The sequence below is a fragment of the Tenrec ecaudatus genome, chromosome 5, assembly GCF_050624435.1.
Source record: "Tenrec ecaudatus isolate mTenEca1 chromosome 5, mTenEca1.hap1, whole genome shotgun sequence".
In the NCBI taxonomy this organism is placed as follows: Eukaryota; Metazoa; Chordata; class Mammalia; order Afrosoricida; family Tenrecidae; genus Tenrec; species Tenrec ecaudatus.
The window spans coordinates 78,370,581-78,398,396 of record NC_134534.1 but is presented as its reverse complement, the minus strand read 5'-3'; the positions used below and the strand labels follow the sequence as shown (position 1 = coordinate 78,398,396).

At 40.9% G+C, this 27,816-nt stretch overlaps 1 protein-coding gene, 1 non-coding gene and 1 pseudogene across 2 annotated transcripts in view; 2 read left to right on the top strand and 1 right to left on the bottom strand.

Moving 5' to 3' along the window:
* Positions 1-4,014, top strand: part of PRKDC (protein kinase, DNA-activated, catalytic subunit) — a 208,396-nt gene extending 204,382 nt beyond the window's left edge. The window contains exon 86 of the mRNA XM_075549648.1: positions 3,600-4,014. Coding sequence (XP_075405763.1) covers positions 3,600-3,804 — 205 coding nt within the window. The 3' untranslated portion in view covers positions 3,805-4,014. The remainder of the gene's footprint in view (positions 1-3,599) is intronic.
* An 11,653-nt stretch (positions 4,015-15,667) lies between these two features.
* LOC142449127 (palmitoyltransferase ZDHHC6 pseudogene) lies at positions 15,668-17,849 on the bottom strand (annotated as a pseudogene).
* Positions 17,850-21,429: 3,580 nt separating this feature from the next.
* Positions 21,430-21,593, top strand: LOC142449347 (U1 spliceosomal RNA). Its single transcript, XR_012784546.1, has one exon. It is a non-coding gene; the product is annotated as a U1 spliceosomal RNA (small nuclear RNA).
* Positions 21,594-27,816: the final 6,223 nt, after the last annotated feature.

The following is a 27,816-nucleotide window of genomic DNA, read 5'->3' as shown; positions in this document are numbered from 1 at the left end:
CAAGATTAGGATTTTTAAATCTTAAGTGAGGAGAGGAGAAGGGATCTATCACAGACAGAGATAATAATCTGTAAGCAGAGAGTTAGATTTTTCCCACCCAACAATTATTTTGCAGAAATTATTACTGGCAGAAGCACCAAATCGTGGGGAGGAATAAGAAGTTTAACAAACTTGAAAATTCTGATGCCCCAGCAGAAAACAAAGTAAAGAGCAATAATGACCAATTAATGAGTTAACAGATAAAGGGACTGAAATTACCTCTATGGGAGACTAAATAAAACAGTAGAAGGATATAATGTAACATAACCAAAGAACTAAACAAAACATAGGCCAAGATCCGCAATAAATCAGGGACATGATGTGAATACAAAACAAGAACTTTTAAAAAGATAGGAAAAAAGCAAACAATAACCAAAAGCAGCACAACAGAAGGATGTACAAGAGAGTTAACCACACAGAAGAACCAGAAAACTAGGAGATCTGATGGTTGACCTTACCTAGGCTAATGAGCAACAGCCGTGCAGGTTCAAGAAGGCTGAACACAGTGTAATAAAATTACGGAACTGTAGCAGAAAGAGATGAGAAAGAATGGGACAGAAAGAACATCTGAAGAAATATGTCAGATTTTTTTTCCCATCTGATGGACATGAATCTATAAGTCTTGAGGCTCAAACCACCCCAAGCAGGATCACCCCAGAGAGAGCTACACTGTGACATACCAAAATCAGCGTCTCAAAAAGTAAGGCTACGGAGAGGATCCTGAAAGAAATGAGAGCCCCTCAGGACCAATAATGAGAGTATCGATACCAGGAGGGAAAGGGGAAGGTGGGGGGAGAAAGGGAATCAATAACAATGATCGACACATAACCCCCTCCCAAGGGGACAGACAACAGAAAAGTGGGGGAAGGGAAATGGCAGGCCTGGGGAAAAAAATTATAAAGTATCAAGGGATCATGAGTGAAGTAAGAGGGCAGGGAAAGGGGGAAATGAGCTGGTACAAAGGGCTTAAGTAGAAAGAAAGTGTTTTGAGAATGATGATGGCAATATACATACAAATGTGCTTGACACAATGGATGTAATGGATGGATTGTGATAAGAGCTGTAAGCCCCGCCCCCCCACAATAAGATGAAAACAAACAGTCCCCATAAACTTCGAGCAGAACTCTCTGCCTTGTTCAGCTTTGTGCCCTTCACAACCTTACGTACAATACTTGACCCACCTAAAACCTGAGTTGTATAGGGCGTTATTCCCATCAACCTGCTGCAGAGCCTCAACGATTTAGTAAGGTGTCCACCTGAGTGTGGAGCATTTGGTATTAGTCCTGACCTAAAATCACGTTTTTCCATGCGGCAAAGAAAGGATCATTTCTTATAAGGCATTCTAACGTGACTAAGACAAGTGTACTACTGAGGAGACTCGACCGGCAGCCGTCTACTGAGCAGTCACAGCCATCTACTTTCCACAACTCCGTGTGAAATAGACCCAGACCTGCACGGCCTGGAGGACTGGTCGCAATGCTTTTTACCTACCCTTGCGCATGAAATGACGACACGTCACATAGTTAAAGAAAATTTATAAGAGGAGTACAAAAGGTGACTTATACTTCCTGATTTTAAAACCTACAGAAATGTAATCAAAACATCTTCGTACTGGTATAGGCACAGAGAACAGGAAAATGAAATTAAGAGTCCAGAAAGAATACGGGGAAAGTTGAATTTTTGAAAAATGAAACATGATCGACATCTCATATCATACAAAAAAATACATTCAAAATGGATCAAAGGCTGTAAACCAAAAACTAAAACCATAAAATTCTCAGAATAAAATGCAGGAGCAGCGTGATGAGTGTCACTATTGCACCTCCTGGTGTGCTGTCCAGAGCCTAGCTTATCAGTGGACATCTAAGATACAAGGCATGGACTCTATTCTTCTGGACCAACAGAGAGAGAGAGTGAGGAATGAAGTAAACAAATTTAAAATTCCATTGCCCTCAAGTGCATTCAGGGGTCACAAGGAGAATGAAGTGTGTGGCTGATCACCTCCCTGAACGACTCACTCCTTTTCCAGTAAACAAGAAGAACTGGGTGGTTCCATTCCGAGTGTTTTGGTCAAAGATGCTGTAGAAGAATCCTAATCAGAAGTGAGGAAATGGAATTTCTAACTCTCATGCCTTAAACACTTGTGGGAGCCACGTAGGCTGCAGGCCATTAACAGTCGTGCCCCATGAGAATATTTTAGCCTTAATCCAAAAATATTCCCTGAAATCTTGAAGTAGCTTAGCTTAAGTAGTAAGACTTTCCACCTGGAGGATCCTGATCTTTTGTGATCCCTCTGTGTGGGAGTACATTGAGAGTACTAACGCAGAAGGTCCGGCAGTAGACTTGAGGACACCCAGTTGACGTTGATGGGGTGGAACAGCAGAGGAGGGACGTGAGCAAGGCGGCACAACTTGAAGGATGTAAACGGCGTCCATGAAATGTACGTGTAAAATTGTTGAGTTGATATGTTTTGCTGTGTCTGTATTCTCAACAATAAAAGTAGAATAAATTATTTTTTTAAAAAAAAGGACTAAGAACTAGGAGGAGGAAAGTTCGTATGCTCTTGGGACCGTCTGTGAATAAAAACGAAACCGACTGAATTCTATTCATTGACATCTAAGCAGAGCATGAGCTTGATATTGATTTTAAGTGTTGGTTTAAGAATTGATTTTAAGAATTTTAAGAGACTGATCTGAACCATGAATTACAGCCTGAGTCACCTTATTCTAGGTGCTTTTATTAATGAACTTGCCAAAAGTTTGAGACCCAAGATAAAGGGTCTTTGTCATAGGAATCCCTTAGAGATGGAATACAGTTTTTAAAAAATTGTAAACATCTGTGCTTTGAAGGAGGTTATTGAGACAACATACACAATAGGAAAAAATAGTTGCAAATGATATCTGATCAGAAAGAGGCTTGGTTCTATAAAGGACTTGCATTTTCAACTCAAGTTATTAAAAGGCAACCCAATTTAAAAATGGACAACACATTTCAATAAATCTTTATCTAAAGGAACTACATAGATGGCCAATAAGCACTTGAAAAGGTGTTCAACACCGTTAGTCATTGGGAAAATGCACCTCAAAACCACAGCGAGCTAGCACTTCACACTGCTGTGGTGACCGTCCTAGAAAAGATCGCCAATAGCCCATGTTACTAGGGCTAGAGAGAGAGTAGAATCTTCTCGCATTACTTGTCGAAGCTTAAATTGGTGCAGTCATTGTAGAAAACAGTTGGCTAGTTCCTCAGAAAATTCTTACTTGATTCACCAATTCCACTCCTACGACACTTTAAATAAGAAATGAAAACTCGTATGTCTACAAAACAGAAGAAAAGAACAAAAAAACCAAAAACCCAAAATGGTCATGCACATGTTTATGTTCTGTTATTTATTATTCATGCTTCTTCGTGTTCTTTTCTCTTTTTTTGCACAAATTGACTCTCTTGATTGCAAGGTGATAAGCCTCAGAAATTATTCTAAAAATGATAGGAAACAACTTGTGTAGCACAATTAGAAATACATGGCTTGGATTTGAATATCTGTTCTATCCTTTTCCCAGTGACGAATTACGTCTGGGCCACGAGAAGGAACCTGCCTTTGGGGATTATGTGGCTGTAGCCCGAGGAAACAAAGATCACAATATTCGTGCTCAAGTCACGGCGAGTGGACTTTCAGAAGAAATTCAAGTGAAATGCTTGATTGACCAGGCAACAGACCCCAATATCCTCGGCAGAACTTGGGAAGGATGGGAGCCCTGGATGTGAAGGCTGCAGGAGGAAGCAGCTGTCAGCCATAAACTGCTGAAAGAATCTTCCCGAAATGTTCTTGCACAGCAGGTTTTTAGATTGGCTTCCAGCGTTGTTATTCCAGCTTATTGTTATTCTTTTATTCAGACTTCTATATTTGGAAACTTATATGTGATTTGGGGCAATAAATGGTTATAAAAATATGGAATAATGGTTTTTATATTTAAAAGAACATTAAAATGGAAAAAAAAACCTGTTGTGTACTGTTTTCATATAGTGTCGAGGAATTCATTGTGATGGTGGGTTGGTGGCGCGTCTCTACCAACTCTTACTGACTCTGGGCTGCAGAGCGTTCCCTGCCGTTCCTGCCGCATCCTCACCTCCACTCCCATGTTTGAGCCTATTGCTGGAGCCCCTGTGTCCATCGTCCGTTCAAGTCTTCCTCTTTCTGCTGACCTCTGCTTCACACAGCACAGGCCTTCTCCAGGAGCTGGAGCTCCGAGACCGTGTTTAAAATACAGCAGGCCGTTTGTGATCCTCACTTCTCTCTCTCTCATCTGTGCCGATTTTCATAGAAGTTGTGTGCAAGCCTGTTTTACTCTTGCGTCCTCTCAAGTGATTCTCCCCTGTATTTGCCCCGTTCTTTCCTGCTTGAGGAGATTTGGCTTTCTCTTCGAGGATCTTTTTTGCGGTCCTTGTCTTAGAACAACGAACAGCTGTGCTCCAGCTTTCTCTTGCTGCGCTGTTCAGTCTAGATGACATACTTCTTCCTGGAAACCCGGGCCACTTTGCCAATTTGCTGACCTTTGAACTTCATCATTTTTGCAGATGGGCATGGACCAAACTACATATTTCTGTCTCAGTTCCTTGGAAAGGGAGAAGTCATAATCTTCCTGTGAACGTGGGAAGGTGCATTGAAATGCCTCTTCTGGCTTTTGCTCTGGTCTGAAGTCACAGACGGATTGAACTTCATTTTGGCAGCTGCTGCTTCAGCTATGGCCCCCAAAGGGAAAAGTGTTCCTCACTCCTAAGAGGCAAGGAGGGTAGATTTCCTCCAATACAGATTTGTTCATTCTGGCACCCCATGGTGTATGCAATATGGTTTTGTCAACCCCAAAGGCTTCGATTGCTCCTCATTTTCCTTATGCATCATCCAGCTTTCACAGGTAAATCAGACCACTGACAATACCATGACTGCATCAGACCTCCGCACAGGGACCGCTTTACTTCTGAACACTTCAAAGAGGTCCTTTCTAACAGCTTTCCCCAATGTAATGTGATGTTTGGTTTCTTTTTCTTTTTTATCAGTATATTGTGAACTGGGGCCAGTCTTACAGAGCACATCAGGTTTCCATTTAATAATCTGCACAAATGTTTCTTGTCATGGCTTGCAGTCTCCACGGTGACCATCTTTTATCCCAGTTCTTTCCTGTGGTTCCTGTTTCCATTCCTCCTTGCCTAACCCCTCTGATCTTTAGCCATGAGTAAATGCTGTCCTTTCATCTCAAACTGTCTACTATTCAAGGTGTGCATACCTCCCTAGTGTGATTGTTAATCTGTTGTTGTTGTTAGGTGCCATCCAGCTGGGTCCAGCCCCTAGCACCTCTATGCACAGCAGAAGGAAACACTGCCCGGTCCTGCGCCATCCTCACCACCGTCCCTGTGCCTGAGCCCACTGTTGCAGCCACTGTCCGTCCATCTTGTTAAGGACTCTCCTCTTTTTTGCTTCCCCTCGACCACGCTTGATGGCTTTCTCCAGGGACTGGTCTCTTTTGAAAATATGTCCATGTATGAAGACGAACGTCTCCTCATCCTAGGCGCTAATGAGTACGCTGACTGCGGGCAGATCAACCTGTCCTTTTAGCAGGCCACGGTCCTTTCAGTGTTCTTCAGCTTCACCATGGTTCAAACATCCCTCGATTTTATGCACCAACCACAAGAACTAGTGGTGGAATTTTGAAAGTAAACAAACATGAAGTCTAAGTGCACTGATAATTATTGGTGATTGGAACACATAAGATGGAAACAAACAGGAGGCACAGTACTTAGAAAATGCACTCTTTATAAATTATTTAGTTGTATCTTACACTGTCCGACATCTCCCTTCACCCACTTTTCTGTTGTCCATCCCCTACGGAGGAGGTTATATGTAGATCCTTGTAATCGGATCCCTCTTTCCACCCCACCCTCCTAGTATCACCACTCACACCACTGGTCCTGAAGGGATCATGCCTCTCAGATTCCCTGTGTTTTCAGTTCCTATCTGTACCAGTGTACATCCTCTGGTCTAGCTGGATTTGTGAGGTAGAATTGGGATCATGGTAGTGGGGGAGGAGGAAGCATTTAGGAACTAGAGGAAAGTGCTATGTTTCATTGTTGCTACATTGCACCCTGACTGGCTCGTCTCCTCCCCGTGACCCTTCCATAAGCGGATGTCCAGTTGCCTACAGATGGACTTTGGGATCCCACTTCGCACTCCCCCTCATTCACAATGATATGATATTTTTGTTCTTTGATGCCTGATACCTCATCCCTTCGACACAAAGGTTTGTGAGGGAGGGGGAAAAATGAGGACCTGATGTCAGGGGCTTAGGTGGAGAGCAAATGTTTTGAGAATGATGAGGGTAACGAATGTACAATTGTGCTTTATGCAATTGATGTATGTATGGATTATGATAAGAATTGTATGAGCCCCAATAAAATTATTTTAAAAAGAAGAAAATGCAATGGGGAAAAACACTCTTGGTAATGAAAAAAATATGATAGAATTTTGCAAGACCAATAACTTTTTAAAACAAATAGTTTTTCCTAACAACACTAAGGGTGACTATACACATGGACTCTCCAGATGAAACGAATACACAGAAACCAAATGGACTGCATCTGTGGGAAAAGATGCTGGAGGCTCAGCACTATCAGCTGAAATCATCCACTGGGCTGATTGTAGAATCGACCATCAATTGCTCATGTTTAAGTTTAAACGAAGCTGAAAAAATTAAAACAAGTTGAGAGTCAAAATACAGCCTTGATTCTATTCCAACTGCATTTAGAGAACATCTCAAGAATGAATGTGCTGCATTGAACACTGATAACAGAAGAGCTGATAACAAAGTTCAAAAACAGAAAACAACAAATGCTGGCAAGATATGCAAGGGCAGGAACCTCAAACACTGCTCATTAAGATCACAGATCATTAAGAAAGCAAAAGGTGATTGAAAAAAATCAAAATGGGTGTCAGAATAGACTCTGACACTTGTTCTTAATAGTAGAGTAGCTAAGGCCAATAGAAAAAGAAAAGTCAAAGAGCTGAACAGAACATTTCAATGGGCAGCTCGAGAAGACAGAGTAAAATATTATAATGAAATGTGTAAAGACCTAGAGTTAGAAAACCAAAGGAAGAACATGCTCAGCATATCTTAAAGAACTCCAGAAGAAAAGTCAAGCCTCAGATCGCAATACTGAAAGGTTCCATGAGCAAAATATTGACTGATGCAGGAAGTATCAAAGATGGAAAGAATACCAAAACAGACGAGTCAGCATTCCAGCACATCAGGAGGTGGCATATGATCAAGAACCAATGGCACTGAAGGAAGAAGTTCAAGCTGCACTGACAGCATTAGCCAGAAACAAGACTCAAGTTTGATGGAATACCAATGGGAATGTTCCAACTAGCTGGTTAAGCACTGGAAGCACTGACTCATCCATCCCAGGAAATTTGGAAGACAGCTACTTGGTCAACTGACTGGAATACGTGTACCCATTTCAAAGAAAGGCAATCCAACAGAATGCTCAAATAATAGAAGCAATATCATTGACATCACATGCAAGTAAAACTTCGCTGAAAATCATCCAACAGCAGTTGCATAAGTATGGTGACAAGCAGGCTGCCAGAAGTTCAGATGGATTCAGAAGAGGATGTGGAACAAGGGATATCAATGCTGATGCCAGATTGATGTTGGCTCAAAACAGAATACCAGAACAATGTTTACTTGTGGTTTACTCACTACATTGAGGCGTTCTAATGTGTGGTTAGCAAACTATGGAAAACCTTTAGAAGGATGGAAATTCCAGACCACTTGATTTCACTCAACATAATGTCCTCCGGCCTCATCCATGTTATGAGGTGCTTTGCAGATTCATTGTTATTCTGCCACTTCACTTAGAGTCTCGTAGTATCTACCATCGTCTGTCCATTCTTCCATTGATGAGCACTGACGTTTTCTCCATCTCTTATCTTATGAGTAGTGTTGTGATGAACATGATTGCGTTGTAGCTCTTATTTCTCTAAGATGATATCAGGTAGAAGTATTGCTGGGTCATAGGTATTTCTATTTCCAACTTTGTGAAGAAGTGCCTGCCATGCATTTTCTACCCCGGGAGCAGTGTTTGAGGTTCCTGCCCTTGCATATCTTGCCAGCATTTGTTGTTTTCTGTTTTTGAACTTTGTTATGAATGCTGGGTGGGGTGCTATCTCATTGTAGCTTTGATTTACATCTAGCTACTGGTTAATGACTGGGAGCATTTCCTATTATGTTTGTTGGCTGCCTGAATGCCTTCTTTAGTGAAGTGCCTGATTGTTTTCTGCCCGTTTATTTATAGGTTACTTAAAAGTTAGTCCCTCATCCAAAATACCACTGCTAATTTTTTTCACCCAGTCGGTGAGTACTCTAAGGTTTTCGGTGAAATATTTATTTATTTATTTGACTCAAGGCAATGTATTTATCGTTCATCATCCTTTCCTCCTCATCAAGCATTGAAAGCTTTTTTACTTTACAGAAGATATAGTTAAATATAGAAGCCAAGTTTAGGTACTCTATCACTCACCTCCACTTCCCCTATTTTTAGTACAGTTTCCAAATTGATAAATAACAAGAGCACTTTTTCTGTGTTGCATCAACCTGCTTGGTGAAATCCTTTATTTATTTATTTGTTTAAAAATAATTTTATTGGGGGACTGTACAACTCTTATCACAAGCCATACATACATCCATTGTGTCAAGCACATTTGCACATTTGTTGTCCTCATCATTCTCAAAACATTTGCTTTCTACTTGAGCCCTTGGTATCAACTCCTCATTTCCCCCCTCCCTCCCTGGTTCCCCCTCCCTCATGAGCCCTTGATAATTTATAAATTATTTCGTCATATCTTACACTATCTGATGTCTCCCTTCACCCACTTTTCTGTTGTCTGTCCCCCAGGGAGGAGGTTATATGTAGATCCCTGAAATCGGTTCCCCCTTTCTACCCCACCTTCCCTCTACCATCCTGGTATCATTACTCTCACCACTGGCCCTGAAGGGATCATCAGTCTGGGATTCCCTGTGTTTCCAGTTCCTATCTGTACCAGTGTACATCCTCTGGTCTAGCCAAATTTGTAAGGTAGAATTTGGATCATGGTAGTGGGGGGTGGGGGAGAGGAAGCATTTAGGAACTAGAGGAAAGTTGTATGTTTCATCATTGCTACACTGCGCCCTGTATTTTTTAATTATGAGATCATTTTATTGGGGACTCATTATTCTTGTCACAATCCATGCATCACTTGCATCAGGTGAATTTGTACATATGTTGCCTTCATTCTTTTCTAAACATTTACTTTCTATTGAGTCCTTCGTATCAGCTCCTCCCCCCCCCCTCAGAACCCCTTGTTAGATTGTACATTGTTATTATTTTCATATCTCACACTCACCACTGTCTCCCTTCCCCCATGGTTTCTGTTGTTCTCCCTGGAGAGGAGTGTATGGTTATGTGTTGATCATTGCATTCAGTTCCCCCTTTCTCCCTTTTCCCCTCTTCCCCTCCCCTTCTGGTATCACTATTCCCACTCCTGTTCCTGGATTCTGTGTGTCGTGAGCTCTCATCTTTTTTAAAAAAAATCATTTTATTGGGAGCTTGTACATCTCTTATCACCATCCATCCATCCATTGTGTCAAGCACATTTGTACATTTGTTGCCGTCATCATTCTCAAAACATTTGCTTTCTACTTGAGTCCTTAGTATCAGCTTCTCATTTTTCCTCTTTCTTCCTCCCCGCTCCCCTTCCCTCATGAAACCTTGATAATTTATACATTATTATTATTTTGTCATATCTTACACTGTCCGATGTCTCCCTTCACCCACTTTTCTGTTGTCCGTTCCCCAGGGAGGGGGTTATATGTAGATTCTTATAACCGGTTCCCCTTTTCTACCCCACCTTCCCTCCATCCTCCTGGTAGCGCCACTCTCACTACTGGTCCTAAGGGGTTTATCTGTCTTGGATTCCCTGTGTTTCCAGTTCCTGTCTGTACCAGTATACATCCTCAGGTCTAGCAGGATTTGGAAGGTAGAATTGGGATCATGATAGTGGGGGGGGGGAAGCATTTAGGAACTACAGGAAAGTTGTATGCTTCATTGTTGCTACATCACCACATCCTGACTGGTGAGCCCCCATCTCTTATCTATATCTGTGTACATGTTCCGGTCTAGTCTGAATTGAGAAGCAGCACTGGGATCAGGGTAGTGATGAGTGGGGAGGAGGGGAGGAAGCTTCAAGGAACCAGAGGAATATAGAGTGTTTCATTGATGCTTTACTGCACCCTGGTTGACTCATCCCTTCCCTGTGGAAGCTCTGTGGGGGGATTGTTCCATTGTTTACAGATGGGCTTTGAATCTCTCCTCTAACCACCCTCATTCTCAACAATATGTTTTGGTTTGTTTGGCATGGGTCTGCTGATGCCTATTACCCGGTCCCTGTGATGACTCATGATTGAGCTGGTGGTGTGCTTCTTCCATGTGGGCTTGCTGCTTCTCTGCTGAATGGTGGCATGTGTAACTTCAAGCCTTTAAGATCCCAGATGCTATATCTTTTAATAGCCGAAGACCATCCGCCTTCTTGGTGAAATCTTTAGATGCACCTAAGAGTCTTATTTTTAGGACATTCCAAATATCTAGTTTGCCTGCCAATTAAAATTTTTTTCTGTTATGTTTGATAGTATATGTATGCCATATTATTAGGGACCCTACATTGTCACTATTTTTCATGGATGTTCTATATAACTTTAAGTTTTTCACTGAGATCTTTAATCTTAAGCTTATTTTTGTTTATGGTTTGAGATACGAGCCCTGTTTCATTTTCTTATAAATGGTGATCTTGTTTTTCCAGCACCATTTGTGAAAGAGATTTTCTCTTTCCTATGTAATATGTTTGGGCCAGGTCTGGCCTAGGCAGCCCCCATCTCCTCTCCAGCGCCTCAGGAGGATAGAACTTCAAGGCCCCCATTTCCAGCCTCTCTGGAGGATAAATGACCTATTGAAGTCTGCATCTTCTGCTCCAACATTCCAAGGAGCTTATCTCTCCAGACCAAGGTTGTGCAGCCTCTGTCCCAGCACTCCAGGGAGTAGGTTGGCAAACAACAAAGGCACTTCCCATGGATTGGATCGCATCCTGACTCAAGGTCCTCCAGCTGCAAGCACAAAATCTCCCTTCTTCTTGTCAATGTCTACCTCCCCAGCTCGAGCCCTATAGATCTCCTACTGCCTCACTGACAAGCTGCGATTTCCCTAACCCAACTCGTTGGGTCTCGGAACCGCCCAGCAGTGCAAGATGTTCCTCTCCCTTTCTCTGCTCTCCCATCCCTCCCATGAGCTCTTTCCCTCCCCTAATAAAGCCGCTCAACCTCATGTTCTTTGTTTCAATCCTATCTCCGTTCAGTGTCTCCGTGTTGACCTCTCATAGTAATTTTCAGCCCTCTATTAAAGATCAGTTGGATACAGGTGGATAGTTTTACTGCTAGGTTCTCAATTCATTTTTTTTAGGTTCTCAATTCTGTACCATTGGTCTACATGTCTCTACATGTCTGTTATCCTATCCGTACCAGACACAATATCTTTGTGTAATGGGTTTTTAACTCGAAAAGTGAGAGGTTTCCTACGTTGTTTTTCTTTAGTAGTGTTCTGCGTATCCATCATTCCTTTGCATATAAAATTGGTGACTAGTTTTCCATTTCATTTAAAAATGATAGTGGAATCTGGATTGGAGTTGCATTATATCTTTAGATCACTCTAAGTAGTTGTGTTGGACAGGGTTCTCTAGAGAGACAAGACCAGATTTCTAGTAATTATATATAATATATTTATAAAGATAGATATATAATACAAGAAATGAACCGTTAAATTATATACAGATAGATAATACAAGAAATTAACAGTTAAATTATAAAGCAGTGAGACACTAGCAGTCCTTTAAGGCTTGAGAGCTGCTAGTTGCCAGTCCCCTTCTGTAGAGAGAGCTGGGCTATATATACCCAGGCAGCAAACACCAAGGCAGGTCACCAACTGTTGGTCCCCAGTTCCAGAGACGAACATTCCAATCCTGTGGGATTAAAGGGACCTCAATTTACAGCGACACAGTCCACAGGCTAGGCATCCCACAGGTAGTGTACCCCTTTAAATTGAGGCATAGAACAAGCAAGGCGAGGCTCACCAAGCCATTTATCCCTCTGCCCTTCAATTAATCCTATTTGTGTTTATCGGCCAGGCTGGCACAATAAACTATCGCAGTAGTGTTAAGTTTTTCACCATACGAATTAAGTCTTCCTAATCTATGTGCATGGTATACACTGTCATGTATGTATGTATCTTTTGGTTTCTTCTTTTTTTTTTTAAATTTTTTTTAATCTTTTTTTATCTTTTGGTTTCTTGTAGTAGTGTTTTCTAGCTTGATTTACGTAGGTCTTTTATTTATCTTGTTAGATTTTTAAAAAATATTTTGTTCCTTGAGTGACTGTTGTAAATTGTATTGTTTCCCTGATTTTCTGGTCAAGAGTTTTTGTTAATGGTGTAAAGAATCTGAATGATTTTTATGTGTGGATCTTGTACCTCGCTACTTTTCTTAATCTCTCGATTAGTAACAGTAATTTTATTGCTGAGTCACTGGGATTTTCTATGTATAAGGTCATGTTATCTGCAAATAGAACTAGTTTTCCTTCTCTGCCAATTTCATTGCCTTTACTTCTCTTTCTTACCGTATAGCTCTTAGACACCAGCATAATTCTGAATTGAGGTGATGGTAAAGGGCGTCCTTCTCGGCTTCCCACTCATAAGGGGAATGTTTTCGGTCTCTCTATTGATATTAATACTGGCTGTTAGGCTTTTACATATGCCCTTAATCATATTGAGGAATGTCCCTTCTGCCTTTTATTGGTTCAGAATGTACATTGGAATTTGTTACCATGCCTCTTCTACAACAATCTGCCCATGTTCTTTTCCTTTACCTTGTTATGTGGTGGATTACACCGATTGTTTTCTAATAGAAAAGTTTTCTAACCTCTAAATAGAAAACTTGATTAACAGTTTGACCTGTTGAATGAAGTCCAAATGCACCATCCTCCTCACATAAAAAAAACAAATAAGCATCGTCTTGACCTTTGATTTCACTTGATGAGCTTTTTTGAGTGAGATGATGATGGCGTCTTCCACTGGCTTGGCAGATGTTTGCTTTGGGGTCCTAAGGAGAGCACCATGTCTTTTCACCAATAATGACGTTGGAAAAATAGTCTGGGTCACTTCAGAGCTGTTCTTTCAAAATGGCATGTTTCCACTCGACACACTTTTTCCTGGTCAGTCAGACCAGAGGCACAAATGCTGACCCGAGGTCCAAGATAGTCCAGACAACTCCCCCATCTCTTGACTGGTCTGTCATTAGTCTGTGAACACAAGTTCATGGATTTTGTTGACATTTTCATCTGTTCGGGAAGTTTATAGTTGTTCAGAACCAGGTTTGTCCTCAATTGACATTTCACCTTTTTTTGAAACAAGAAAACTACTTGTACACTTGAGTTTTTCCTATAGAGCTGTCCTGGTAAGCTGTGTTCAACATCAAACAGTTTCTGCAGCATTTTACCTGGGCAGGAAACAAAATTTAACAGCTGCACGCTGTTCTCTTAAATCGGCCATCACAAAAAGACAAGGTTTGATTGAAACTGCTTTTGTGAAAAATTCACTGTGACCAGAGAGAACCTTCCCAGGCGATGTCACTGGGTGCACTAACTGAGAGCAAGTTGTTTGATGCTTATGTAGTGGAAAAAAGCAAGCATACGATGAATGCTTTGCCCAGTGGTTTTAGGGTGTTACCCCCTCGGATTTACCTTTCACCTAAATTTTTTTTAATTGATACAATTTTTAAACATACCAAAGGGACTCAAATAATATGTTACATTTTAACCTAACTTTATCTTCTATAATCCTCTCTACAATACTGTGTCTGATAACAAGGCCATTCCCCTCATAGAACTATAGTCAGAGGGGATTCAGAAGAGGCCAAATCCCTGTGTGGGTCCTGTACATGGGTTTTGGCTTTCCATTGTCATCACAATTTAAGATCTATTACCATTCCTGCCTTTGGATGTGGGTTATATTACATATAATCCTTGGATATGTGCTTCTTCCTTGTGGACTTGGTTGACATCTTATTTAGATGGCAGCTTGTTTGAAGACAAGTCTTTAAGACCCCCAGATGCTATTATTTCTGATAGCTGGGCACCATCTAGTTTCTTCACCACACTTTGCTATTGTGGGGGACCAGCCTGTGAATTAACTAAATCTCTCAATTGTTTCCAACAGTATTTTTGTGGAGTTCTTGGGGATCTCTCTATATTAAAATCATATCATCTGCAAGTAGCAATAGTTTCACTTCTTCTTTGGCTCTCCATTAATACTTTCAGTTCCAAAATTTCAACTTGGTTCCTCTTTATCATTTCTCTTTCTATTAATATTTTCACTTTCTTCATACACCAGTTTTCCTGATTTCCTTTAGTTATTTGCCCATATAGTTACCTACAGATTTTTGAACAGACTGTAAGACACCTGCTCTAAAGTCTTTGCTTGTTGAGTCCAATGTCTGAACTTCCACACGAGTGGTTTCTATCAATTTTTCCCCCTTGAATGAGCCATAATCTCTTGTTTTATTTTGGTTTTTTTTTCTTGTTGCCCTGTACTTTGTACCTTTTTGTTGAAAACATCATGTTGAATTTTTTAACTCTGGATATCACATTTTATCCTGTATCCAGATTTTCTGTTGCTGAATTTTTGAGGGATGCAAAAAGACTGTATTCTTTGTTGCCAGTGGTCATTGATATCTGTGTTCCACTACTTCATTGGTTAGCCAGTTACTTAACAGATTACCTTAAATTCAATTAAAATCTCTTCTCAGTCTTTGCTTTAGCTCTGAATTGAGTCATTCTTTCACTAATAAGCTAGGCCAACTATATCTCTGCCTGAACCAATTCTACCTACTTTTACAGAGTCTTCAGATTCACCTAGAGTCTCTCTCTCAGGTCTCTTCTTAGCTTGCTTCTGGTCTTTTAAAATATACATATACAGAACAGCCACTGATAGTTGTTTGATTTCAAAACATCAGCATTATTAAATGTTAGAAAATTGGAGCTAACGGGGATTATCTAACATCTATAATACCACATAAGAGATACCACCAAGGGAGGCACAGAGGAAAAACATCATATGCCGACAGTCCTGGATACAGGGCACTATGTCTTCAGGTGAGATGCAGAGTGTGCAGTGTATTAAAAAAAAAAAAAACCAAGAGAAGATTCAATCAACTTATTTGGGCCAAATGCATTCCCCTCTGGGGCAGGAGAGGTAAGGAGGGGCAGGAATTCAATGGCAGATGCTGAATGGCTTCTCTGTTTCAAATGGCAATAAAAATAGTTCAATCATGGCACTAGGGCACATTTGCGGAAAAGAACACTGTAACCAGAGTAGGCCCATTGCATCATTCTTTAGTACTATGTACAGAATTCCAGTGATGAAGGGGCACGAGGATGGCTTGGACTTCAGCAGCGGCTCTCTGGTTTTCTTCTCGCTGTTGGGAGCTTGGCCTGCCTCAGCACTACAAGGCACTTTTCCATATACTTACAGGGAAGCAGCCCCTTTCCTTGAAGGAATATGAATTCTTGGAGGCACTTTCTATGAAGGGATCCCTCAAGACGTCTCCATGCAACCAGTATATTCTGCCTAAAAGGAACTCCCCATTCTGTAGCCGTATTTGAGGTTCTTCAGTGCAGGGATTGTAAAGAAGTGTTTTTGTTTTGTTTTAAATCATTTTATTGGGGGCTCTTGCAGCTCTTATAACAGTCCATACATCAATTGTATCAAGCATATTTGCACATATGTTGCTGTCATCATTTTCTAAACATTTACTTTCTATTTGAGACCATGGAATCAGCTCCTCTTTTTTCCCTCTCTCCCACTCTCATGACCCCTTTATAAATTATAAATTATTATTATTTTCATATCTCACACCAACCGCTGTCTCCCTTCATCCACATTTCTGGTGTTCATCCCCTTGGGTGGGGGTGGGAGTGGAGATTATGCATAAATCATTTTAATCGGTTTCCCCTTCCTCCCCTCCTGGTAACTCTACTTCCATTTCTGTACCTGAGGACTTTCTCTGACCTGGATCCTGTGTGTCATGAGCTTTTATGTATACCAGTGTACATACTCCAGTTTAGCCAGAACTGAAAGGCAGGACTGGGGTCATGATAGTGGGGGGTGAGGAACCAGAGGAATACTGTGTGTTTTATCAGTGCTGTACTGCGTCCTGGGGACTCATCCTTGTGACCCTTCTCTGAGGGGATGTTCTATTGTCTACAGATGGCTTTTGGGTCTCTGCTCCGACCCCCCTCATTCTCAGCAAGGTATTTTTCTTTGTTGTTGCTTTGGGTTTTCTGGTGCTTGTTACCGGATCCTGTTGCCACCTGGTGTGCTTCTTCCATGTGGGCTTGTTGCTTCCCTGCTAGATGGTCGCTTGTATAACTTCAAGCCTTTAAGGCCCCAGACACTATATCTTTTCATAGACAAGCACCATCAACTTTCTTCACATTTGCTTTTGTACCCTTAATTTTGTCTTCGGCGATCGTGTTGGGAGGGTGGGCATCACAGAACACTAGGTTGTTAGAACATGTATTCTGTATTGAGAGAGCAAAGGCCCAAAGTCCATCCACTTCCTCAATGTATTGCCATGTAAATATATGTACATAGGCCAATACATCTATTTTATGAATTAATATATTTATATAAGTGCACACCTATGTTTATATCTCTAACCACAGCTTTGTTTCTTAGATCTTTCCTCTGTTTCCTTTTACCTTCCTCCTGCCCCACCATCATGCCCACCCATCTTCTGCCTCTCAGTAATTCTTCTCACCTAGAGTGCTGTTGCTCCAACAATTTTTGATCCCTTTGTTCAAAGGACAGCAGGATCCACTCAAGTCTTCTTTCACTTTATAGCAAACACTTCTGACTTGCTTATCTGTCCCTGTACCCCCCCCCCCCCGTGCCCCCCAACAGTTCTATTGTCAAGCTGTACTGGTGACAGCCTTCTCCTGGTGGCCCCTCCAGGCCATCTCCTTCAGGGGCCGCCGACCATGCAGACAACTGTTTAACATTCTTCCACTTCCCAAATTATAAGGAAACACAGACTTAAGTGCAGTGATAATACTGAATTTGATCTTTAGCCTTCTCTTCAATCCATCGTTCAATAGAAGTTTTGTTTCTGAGAATTATTTTCAAATGGATAAAAAAAAGGGCATCCCAACTGTGATGACTGTCCCAATAGCTAATCCCAAGACAAACAATGTGGCGATAATCCAGCTAATCCACAAGGAACAGTGGGCAGAGAGTGCCTCTGGGCTATGCTTATGTCCATCTTTACCATGTTCCATTCAGAGGAGAGCTAATTATTAAGCTGTGTGTACAGGCTCATAATGAAGGTAAAACCAGCATGAACGCAACTCAGCGGGGCCAAGAGGAGGACCGCGTGTGAAAAAGGCATGCGTTGGGTAGCCAGCAGTTGCTGATCCAGAGATCGTGGTGGCCCATCTTCATCATCCGTCGGTTAGCACAGCCAGCAGTGGTGCAACCAGGGCGCTTTGTACACTTGGTTGACTTTACAATACTGGAGATGACAGGGCGTCCTGAAAATTTTCCGGTGTCCATCCTAGGGAGACAAAGCCAGGCCCCAAGAACATAGCTTTGAAGTCTTTATAAAGAAGCATGATCGTCAAATTCATACTAACGCCAGTTGTCTGTGAGAGCCAGCATGACAAAACAAGAGCCAGTCATGGCCTTTGTTGGACATATTGCTCTGGGCTGTGAGGGGACCCAAAGGACAGTCATTATAATTCTGAGATATTTTCAAACTTGATAACTGAGCAGAAGGTACCCATTTTAGTGTAAAAGAGTCCCTTTCTATTTTTAAAGAATGATACATTTCCTTTTTCGGTGCATATTTCCATGTGCTACAGGTCCACAGGCATTCCTTCACTGCACACGTTTAAATTCCGTGATGGGAGCGCTGCTTATGACTTCACTGTCACGTGCTCAGCGCTCATTATGCTAACCGGGAGAAAACCTCCGTTTCCGCCCGGCGCCCACTTCTCAGCCATCTCTTTTCCAGGATGCTCTGGGCTCACCCGGCATAGGTTTTCTCTACTTCAAATCACCCCACCGTAGGTTTCTCAATCCTGGCACTCAGAGAGCAAATCGTGGGCGCTAGAGGCTGAGGCGCAGGACACCCTCCCTTCTGGTTGTCCCGTGGCCAGCGCCCAACCTAGGTCACCTGGTCTTGAGAATGGATGTATATTCCACTCAGTTCTCCACAATGTGTGGATGGACTTCCAAGTTATTATTTCTTATTAAATACTTTTACTGGGGGCTCTGACAGCTCTTGTCACAATCCATACATTCATTCATCCAGTGTGTCAAGCACATTTGCACTTCTGCCGCCATTATTTTCAAAGCATTCTCTTCCCACTTGAGCCCCTGATATCAGCTCCCCATTTCTTGGCCCTCCCTCCCCCTCCTGCCCTCCTCATGAACCCTTGATAAGTTATAGATTATTATTTTCATATCTTACATCGTCCTCCGCCGCCTCTCCCCCACTTTTCCGTTGTTCGTCTCCCTGCAAATCATTATTTCTTTAACAAGTTTATCAGCTTAATGGTTTTTTTTAAAATCTGTTCTTGCTCCATCTGCTATGCCTTGCCTGAGAAGGGCAAGAGGGAGCCCCGTGTCTTTAAGCATTTCTACAGATACCGTGTCCACCTGTAAAGCTGCTCCAGCCCCAAAGTGCGAAAGTGAGAGTCAGCCGCTGTGCTGGTTTTCAGAGCACCACTCAATAGACACAGCATGTGACACAGCATTTTGAGAACAAGGTTGTACTAGCACGTGGCTCCTAAGCTCCACCAGGAAGAGGAACTGCTGTTGCTTGGGTTGGGGGTGGGGACGGCACGCGGAACTATGAACGTAGCATAGTGCTCTCTCTAATATCCACGTGTGCGGATCTTCTTATTCAGTACTCTAGGTGCTGCTGTAAATTTCAGATGATATCCCAAGATTCTGGAAAAGTTGATTTTTTTTCTGCCTTTTTTACTAGTTTATGATTGTTTCAGTAGAGGGAGGCGGGGTGGGGGGTGGGGACTGATTCCTTAAGCATCCTACTCTGTTTTCTGTGATGAAGACAAATGAAAAGAACCTGTGTAACATCAAGAGTATCCAGGCATGTGTTATGGGAATCTCAGAGGGGGAAGAGTAAGAGGTGTAAGTAATAGTGATGAACAATGCCCATAAATGTCTTAAAATTTGATGAAATGCACCTTCAAGAAGCTCAAGGATATCATACGATAAATCCAAAGAGACATGAAATAACTGTTGAAAGTCAAGGCAAAGAAAGAGTCGTGTGAGCAGCAAGAGACCCGTGATTTGTTCTAACCGTTCTCTGTTAGATTAACAGCCAATTTCTGACCAGAAACCATGAAGACCAGAAAAGAGTTGGCATATTTATGGGCTAAAATAAAATTAATAAGTAAATAACTGTGAACTAAGAATTCTGTATCTGGTAAAAACTGTCCTTCAAAAGTATAGGAGCACTCACACACTCCCAGGTCAATAAAAGCTAAGGAGTTGCCCTGATGCAAAGGGCTTAAGTGGAGAGCAAATGCTTTGAGAGTGATTAAGGCAAAGAATGTACAGATGTGCTTTATACAATTGATGTATGTATATGTGTGGATTGTGATAAGAGTTGTATGAGCCCCTAATAAAATGTAAAAAAAAAAAAGTAAGGAGTTGTTAGGAGATTTTTTTGTCTTACAAACTAGAAATGCTAAAGGTAACCTTTCATGCTGAAATGAGTGTATAGTAGATAGTAAATGAAAGCCATATGAATAAGGAATTGCAGTAAAGGGAAATATAAAAGCCAGTATTACTGTTATGTTTGGTTTATATCTTTGTGTTTCCTGCATGATATCAAAAGACAAACAAATATCTACATTACAAAAAAGCAAACAACCCCCAAACTCAAGTGCTATTAACTCTGACTCACAGCGAACCTGTAGGACAGGTAGATCTGCTCCTGTGGGTTTCCAGACTGTACATATTTACAGGATTAAAAGGCCTTGTCTTTCTCGTGTGGAGTGGTGGTGGTTTTGAATGGCTGGTCTTGCAGTTAACTCACTATTCCTTCACTCACCCAGTAGGTTTTGGGTGCAAGGAGTCAGTCCACCTCACTCATGTTCCTGTGCTTCAGGAGTGCGCCTCACTGTGCCAGGGGCTGCTGGGTTTGTAGCTGGCCAGCTGAGAAATCCCTGCGCCTCTTGATTTCTTTGTGTGGATCACACCCTCAGATTGTCTGTCCACGTACAGTTCCTTTATTGTTCGTCCCTCAGAGATGTGGGCCTCTGGGTTTCCCCTCCGAATCTCTTTTCCTCTGTCTTTGTTGAGGAAGGGTTGGGTAGCCCATCTATCTAGGGGGCCATCTTTTAACACACGTCAAAAGCCCCCACTTTAATAATAAGTAAAACGGGGATAGAGTTATGAATACTTCTCAGATATAATCAAGCACCTCTCAGCACAGTGTTTCCGGTTTTAAGAATTAGGATCGTAGTCCCATGGAACACCTTAAGTCATCTTGATCAATATAGACTATAAAGTTATGTTCAGCATCCTGGTAGTGCCAGGGGTCTTAAAAGCTTGTAAGTGGCATATAAGACAGAACTATTGTTTTTTATCCAGAGCAAAAGAGAAAGAAGGAAACCAAAGGTTCAAAGAAGAAACTAAAAAAAAAAATCATTTTATTGGGGGCTCATACCACTCTTATCACAATTCATACATCCATCCATTGTGTAAAGCACATCTGTACCTTCGTTGCCCTCATCATAGGAGAGACTATTATAGAGCAAATAGTCTCTGAGAACAGCATCCTCATCTACCCCGGGAGCAGAACAAGATGGTGCCTGGCTATCTTTAACAGCTATCCTATTATGGTCCACAAGAGATGAGCCCTGTTCGAAAGAGAAGAAAATATAGAACAGGGCCTCAGATTCCTTTAAAAATAAAGCAAAGTACAGAGAGAGAGAGAGAGAGAGAGAGAGAGAGAGAGAGAGAGAGCTGCCACACTGCTTGAAACGAGAAGACTACTCAAGACTATTGATTTGAGCTACTCTTCAAATATTGAACTGAAACTAATATCTGAGGTCAGTCACCTTTTAAATAGATAAGAAATTGGTTCAAAAAATAATCTTACCCGAAGTGCTGTGCTCTTTTAAAATGTGAGACACAACAATCAATAATTAACATTAAAATAAAACTAGGTAGCTACTTACCTGGCAGGGGAGAGACCATGATCAGGAAGGTGGTTTTCCCAGGGCGAGGCTCATCCATTGCACTGCAGGTGTGCTGACCCCTGCGATTTCCCCAAATGCGGGATACTGGACTGCATCATTTGTGGTGGTGGGGAACTGCATTCGCGCTCTCCCCTGAGAAAAAGAAAGAGAGAAAAATGAAAAAAAAAAGAAAACTAGATAAATGGAAATAGAACAACCAGAATGGAAATAATGAGAATGCTCATGTATTGGGAAGAATGCAACCAGCGTCACTGAATACTTGGCATAGAAATTGCCGATTGGGAACCTAGGCTGCCGCGTTAACCGTCAACAAAGACAGAATTAAATGTTCTTTTAAAAACAACATCAGCAAGAAACACAAACTGAAATAGAGACTACTGGTATGGATGTTGGGGATAGGGTACTGAATATTGCTTGCTACGACTTGATTTTAACAGTCACATAAAGGAACAGAAGGAATTGAAAATGAGACCCTGGCATAAAGCTACATCCCTCTAAGTCTTGCTCACAGGGACACCCATACAATGGAGAAATATTGATACAAGTAACAGTAAAGTATCTTAATTTAATAGTATCATCATTACAAAACACATAGGAAAGAAACTGAACCTGTAGTTAATCCAGGGATGCTAGGCCAGGGAAAATATCTCCATGAGTTTGTTAAACCGCATTTCTACTTTCATGCAGACTTGATGTCTGAACTTATTTCACTGTGAATGATCTAGGAATCTTCATATTGCAAAAGTGAATAAAAATGTGTCCATCTGAGAGTAGTCTGGGAATTTCTTGTAGAAGCAAACGCAAGCTGTTCTGGAGAGAATCTTTCAGAACCAAGACCCTAAAAATTCCTAGAGGTAAAATCCTATTCGAGTGTATGTCAAAATTTAAAGCACATCAGGAATCAAGACACCATGAGCAAATGACAACAAACAACTGAATTAGATCCTGAAAAATTTCAGAATAATTTTCTGGTCAAAACATGAATAGGTATTTAAAATTAATTTTAAAAAGCATATTTTCATTTCTATATCATTTGTGGTGAGTGTCTGCTTAAATCATTTGCCTACTTTTTTTCTAGGAATATTTGTTGACATATTGGGTTGTAGGAATTCTTTATATATTACAGTGATTAATTTTTTGTATATATAACTTGAAAATACACATATTCTTTCCATCTTGGTTAACGCTTCATTTTTATCACAGTATCTTATGAGGAGCAGAGTTCTTAATTTTAATGCAGTCAGTTTCTTTTTCCTTTCATATTGTGTGATTTTTATATCATACCGAAGACAATGGTATTTAAGACAGCACTGACCAATGCAAGGTTATGAGGCTATTCACCTAGATTTTTGTAGTTTTCATTCTAGGTCTACAATTCACTTTATATTTTATAGTGCTGTTAGATGAGGCATTCGTCATAAGGGAAGTGCAAAAATGAAATAAAAACCTACAGTGAAATAATATACTCCTATTTAGAAGAGCTAAACTTAAAAAGATTGATGGAGTCAAGTGTCAGTGTGGATACAGAACAACTAGAACTGACCGTTGGTGGGAACATAAGATGATGCAGTCACTTAGAATGAACAGAATGAAGTGCTTTGAGAAATAAGGGCCTTGGAAAGCGCCTGTGTATTCTTGGGACGTGCAAAGTTACGTGCGTGGCTAGGGCTCAAGTCACGCCCAGAAAAGACCTAAGCTTGCCCATGCTCTAACTCTGAGCGACCTTTAGGCTCTGAACAAATATGAAGTGAAGGCTAAGGCAGAATTATAAGCTGTCTGGCTGATGAGTGACCCAACACACACACACACACACACACACACACACACACACACACACCCCAGCTGCAGAGATTGGAGGGAAAGGTGGTGGTGGTGGCAGCATTTAAGGAAATTGCTATGGAATCATTAGCTGACCATTTTGGCCAAAAGCAAAGAATACCAGAACAATGTTTGCCTGGATTTTATTGATGACACAAAAATCACTAAATTGGGTAGGTCATAACAATAACATTATGAGAAGATGGGGATTTCAGGGCATTTCATGTGGTCTATGTGCAATTATTCAAAAAGAACAAGGAGATGCTACATAGATTAAGATAGAGAAGGATGTGCATTAGGATTCTATTTTATTTATGCAATCTGTATGTTGAGCAAATAATCCAAGAAGCTGCACTATATGAACATGGTATCAATGTAGGAGAATTCATTAACAACCCGCTATTTACAGATAATACAACCTTGCTTACTGAAAATGAAGAAGTGGAGCACTTACTTATGACTGATGCAATGTCTGTAACGGTGGACTCAAACACAGCAGTGATCCCGAGAAGAGTGCAGACTGCTCAACATACCCTCTTACATAGAAGTCATAACCATAGCAACAGCAGCCTTCAGCAGCCTACGAAACAAAGAATACAGGGTGCCTTTCCCGTTTCACCCAATGAGATGATTTTTTGTTCTTTGATGCCAGATAACTGATCCCTTCGGAACCATGTGATCACACAGGCTGGTGTGTTCTTCCATGTGGGCTTTGTTGCTTCTGAGCTAGATGGCCGCTTGTTTATCTTCAAGCCTTTAAGACCCCAGATGCTATCTCTTTTGATAGCTGGCACCATCAGCTTTCTTCACCACATTTGCTTGTTCACCTGCTTTGTTTTCAGCGGTTGAATACACATGTACTTCCCCTTCGATTTGTTTCACTTGTGTTTAAAAACTGAATTTTGAAATGGCTCACCTGGGAATGCGTGGATTCTGGTAGCGCATGCTATCACTGATCCACTCTTCCCCTCTTTGCAAGAGCTAAGCTCCAATGGCCACCAGACAGAATCTTCCAGCTAAATTGACCAGTCTCTCCCAGAATCTAATAAATAAGGATCCTGCCTCATTAATCACAACATGCTTTCCCCTCGCCTTTTCTTTTGTAAACATGCACGCACCTCTTTTTCTGATATTCCAGTGACTCCCCCTTCCCTACCTCAGAGACTTAGTTACCTGCTCATGACCTCCACCTGGTTAAAAGTCCCCCTTCACTTTGGGCCTCCATTCCTGTAGTCTGTTTCCGCGGATAGCATAGCATGGTGAAGAATCCCAATACTGCTCCATTATGCACTGTGGCACATTTCCTTCCTGAGAAATGTGCTGCCAAAATAAGGGCCCTCTGCTATAAGCACAGTAACACTGATTGGCTGCACTCTTCCTATATTATATACTGAATTGTTAAGTGACTCTGACTCTGGTAGATTATTAAATATACCCACCCCCAATCCCCACTTACCCAATTCAACACTAATACCTCAAGTCCCCACTCCCTCATCCTCGGTGAGACACACTTACACATAATCTAGCAAGTACTAGCACAATTCTTAAAGTGCCCTCTTCCAATTTATCAAAAGTCAACTATATTTAAACAAAAGACTATTTATGATTAATACCATTACTTAAACCCTACTTTCAAGCCCCTATCTCCTATTTGTGCTACTCACCCAACTCTACCACTTGTTTCTCATCTCCACACAATATGATTTCCAGCTCCTATCTGATCTTCCTTCTCTAACCCAGTGAGCTCATACCCTCCTCCCCCATCCACTTCAAAACCCAGAACCATACCATCCACAGCTGGACCACTGTGCAGAGCAAAAAACAGCCAACAGCAATTACCACAAGAATCAAAAGAAACAAAAGTGAACAACTGAATATTATCCAAACCCAATGGAATACACAGAAAAAGAAGCCTTGAGCTGCCAGAAAGAGAATATAGGAGAATGATGTCTGAGACCATACAAGAGCTCTGGGGATCAATCTTGAAAACAAAAAAATAAATTGAGATCCTAAGAACCTCACACCCAAAAGAAAACCAGAAACTAATCAATGAGATAGTAGAAATAAAAAAGCATGGTACAGACACTGAGCAATAGAATGGAAGAAAAGGGAAATTTAATCTGTGACCTTGAAGACAACCATGCAGACTTCAGTGAATGAGAAAAAAAATCAATCAAAAAAGCAAAAGAATCTGAAGAAAGCCTGAGGATGATGTGGGATGCCAGGAAGAGAAATAACATGCACTTCATTGGAATTCCATACTAGGAAGAAGCAAACAAGCCCACTGATAAATTAGTAAGGAAATTCATAGAAGAAAATGTTCACAAAGAAGGAGATGATAAAAATCCAGGAAGCAGAGAGAACACCAACTAGATTAACCTCCCCCCAAAATGCATCAAGACATATAGTAGTCAAATGATCCAGTTTCAAGGAAAAGGAGGAAATCATCAGAAGAGGTAGGGCGAAACCATCAGTCAACTGCAAAGGTAAGCAGATAACTGCATCACTCAAACGGGAGACCACCACAGAGTATAACACCACCCAGAAGTCAATGCCCTGAAAACAGTACCCAAAACAATATCTGCTGGGGAAATGAAGACATGAATGAAACTCCAAAAAAAGAAGGAAAATATCAAACACAAATAATGCCAGATGACAACAATTAATCTACACTTATAATTTGATAACACCGAATGTTTATGTACTAAATGCACCAGAAAAAGGAAAAAAAATAGCAGGCTCGTTTAGGAAACGACCCATCAATTTGCTGCCTTCAAGAGACACACCTCAAATTTACAGACAAAAGCAGACTGTGAGTCAAAGGATGGCAAAATTTTTACCAAGTAATGGTGAAAGGGGAGGGGGGATAGAGAGCAAATGTGGCAATATTAATCTCCAACAAAATAGACTTCAAAGTAAATGACCTAATGAGAGACTAGAGTGGGCATTGCGTAATGTTCAGAGGATCAACAGACCAGAATACATAATCATAATAAACATAGAAAGACCCTCAAAACACATCAACCAAATCCTCAAGAAATGAAAAGAGAAATCACCAGATCAACATTAATAGTAGAAGGGTGGCAATACACCTCTCTCAGGGAAAGATAGATAAACAGGAGAGAAACTTAATAAAGAAACTGAATAGCTAAACAACACAATTGAACAACTAGACTTAGATATGTACACATTTCTCCAACCGACAGCAGAAAAAATACATATTCTTCTCCAACACACATGGCTCATATTCTAAAATAGACCACAAGCTAGGCCATAGAGCAAGCCTCGACAAATCCAAACACACAGAGCTCATTCAAACCATCATCTCAGACCACAAAGGCCCCACAAAGATAGAAAAACGCCAGACCAATAACCCTCTTGAACATAGATGCAAACATTCTCAACAAAATCTTGGCCAATAGAATCCAACAAATACAAAAAGTAATACACCCAAGGATATGGTTCCACGTTCAAAAATAATATAATCCACCACATAAACAAGATAAAGGGTAAGAACCATATAATCATACCAATTGATGTAGAAAAAGCATTTGACAATATCCAACACCCATTCCAAATAAAAGCACTTAGTAAGATAGGAATAGAAGGGAAATTCCTCAACACATTAAAGGCTATATATGAAAAACCAACAGCCAGTATCACACTCAATGGGGAAAGCTGAAAACATTCCTTCCCACTGAATACAGGAACCCAACAAGAATATCCCTTCTCCCCACTCTTATTCACCATTGTGCTAGAAGTCCTAGCCAGGACCATAAGACAGCAAGAAATTAAGGGATACAATTGGGCAAAGAAGAAGTGTAATTCTCGATATTTGCAGAGAATACAATTTTATACAGAGAGAACCCCAAGGTCTCCACAATAAGATTGTTGGAAACAATTGAGAAATTTAGTAAAGTAGGAGTATACAAGATTAACAAGAAGAAATCAATTGAATTCCTATATACTAGTGATGAGAGTTCCAAAAAATGACATCAAGAAAATAATATTATTCACAACAGACACACAAAAATTGAAATACCTAGACATCAACCTAACCAAAGAAACACAAGATCTGTACAAAGAAAACTACCGGAACATAAACTCAAACCCAGTACCCAAGTTTATATATAAGAGAAATAAAAATATATTATGAAGTTCAATAAAAAGAGAAAAACTACTGAAGATTATTACAAGAAACCAAGAGACCTACACAAATGGAAGAATACCCCATGTTCCTGGATAGAAAGATTCACTATTGTGAAAATATCAGTAGCACTTAAATCAATCGACAAATTCAATGCAAGCCCAATCCAGAGCCCAACATCATTCTTTAAAGAAGTGGAAAACTAACTTTTAATTTCATATGGCCAGGGAAGAAGCCTAGGATACACAAAGAACTGAAAAAGAAGAGCAAAGTAGGTGGTCTTGCACTACCTGACCTCAAAACCTACTACACAGCCACAGTTGTCAAAACAGTCTGATATTAGTATAATGATAAATACATAGACCATTGGAACATGACAGGAAATCCCACAAT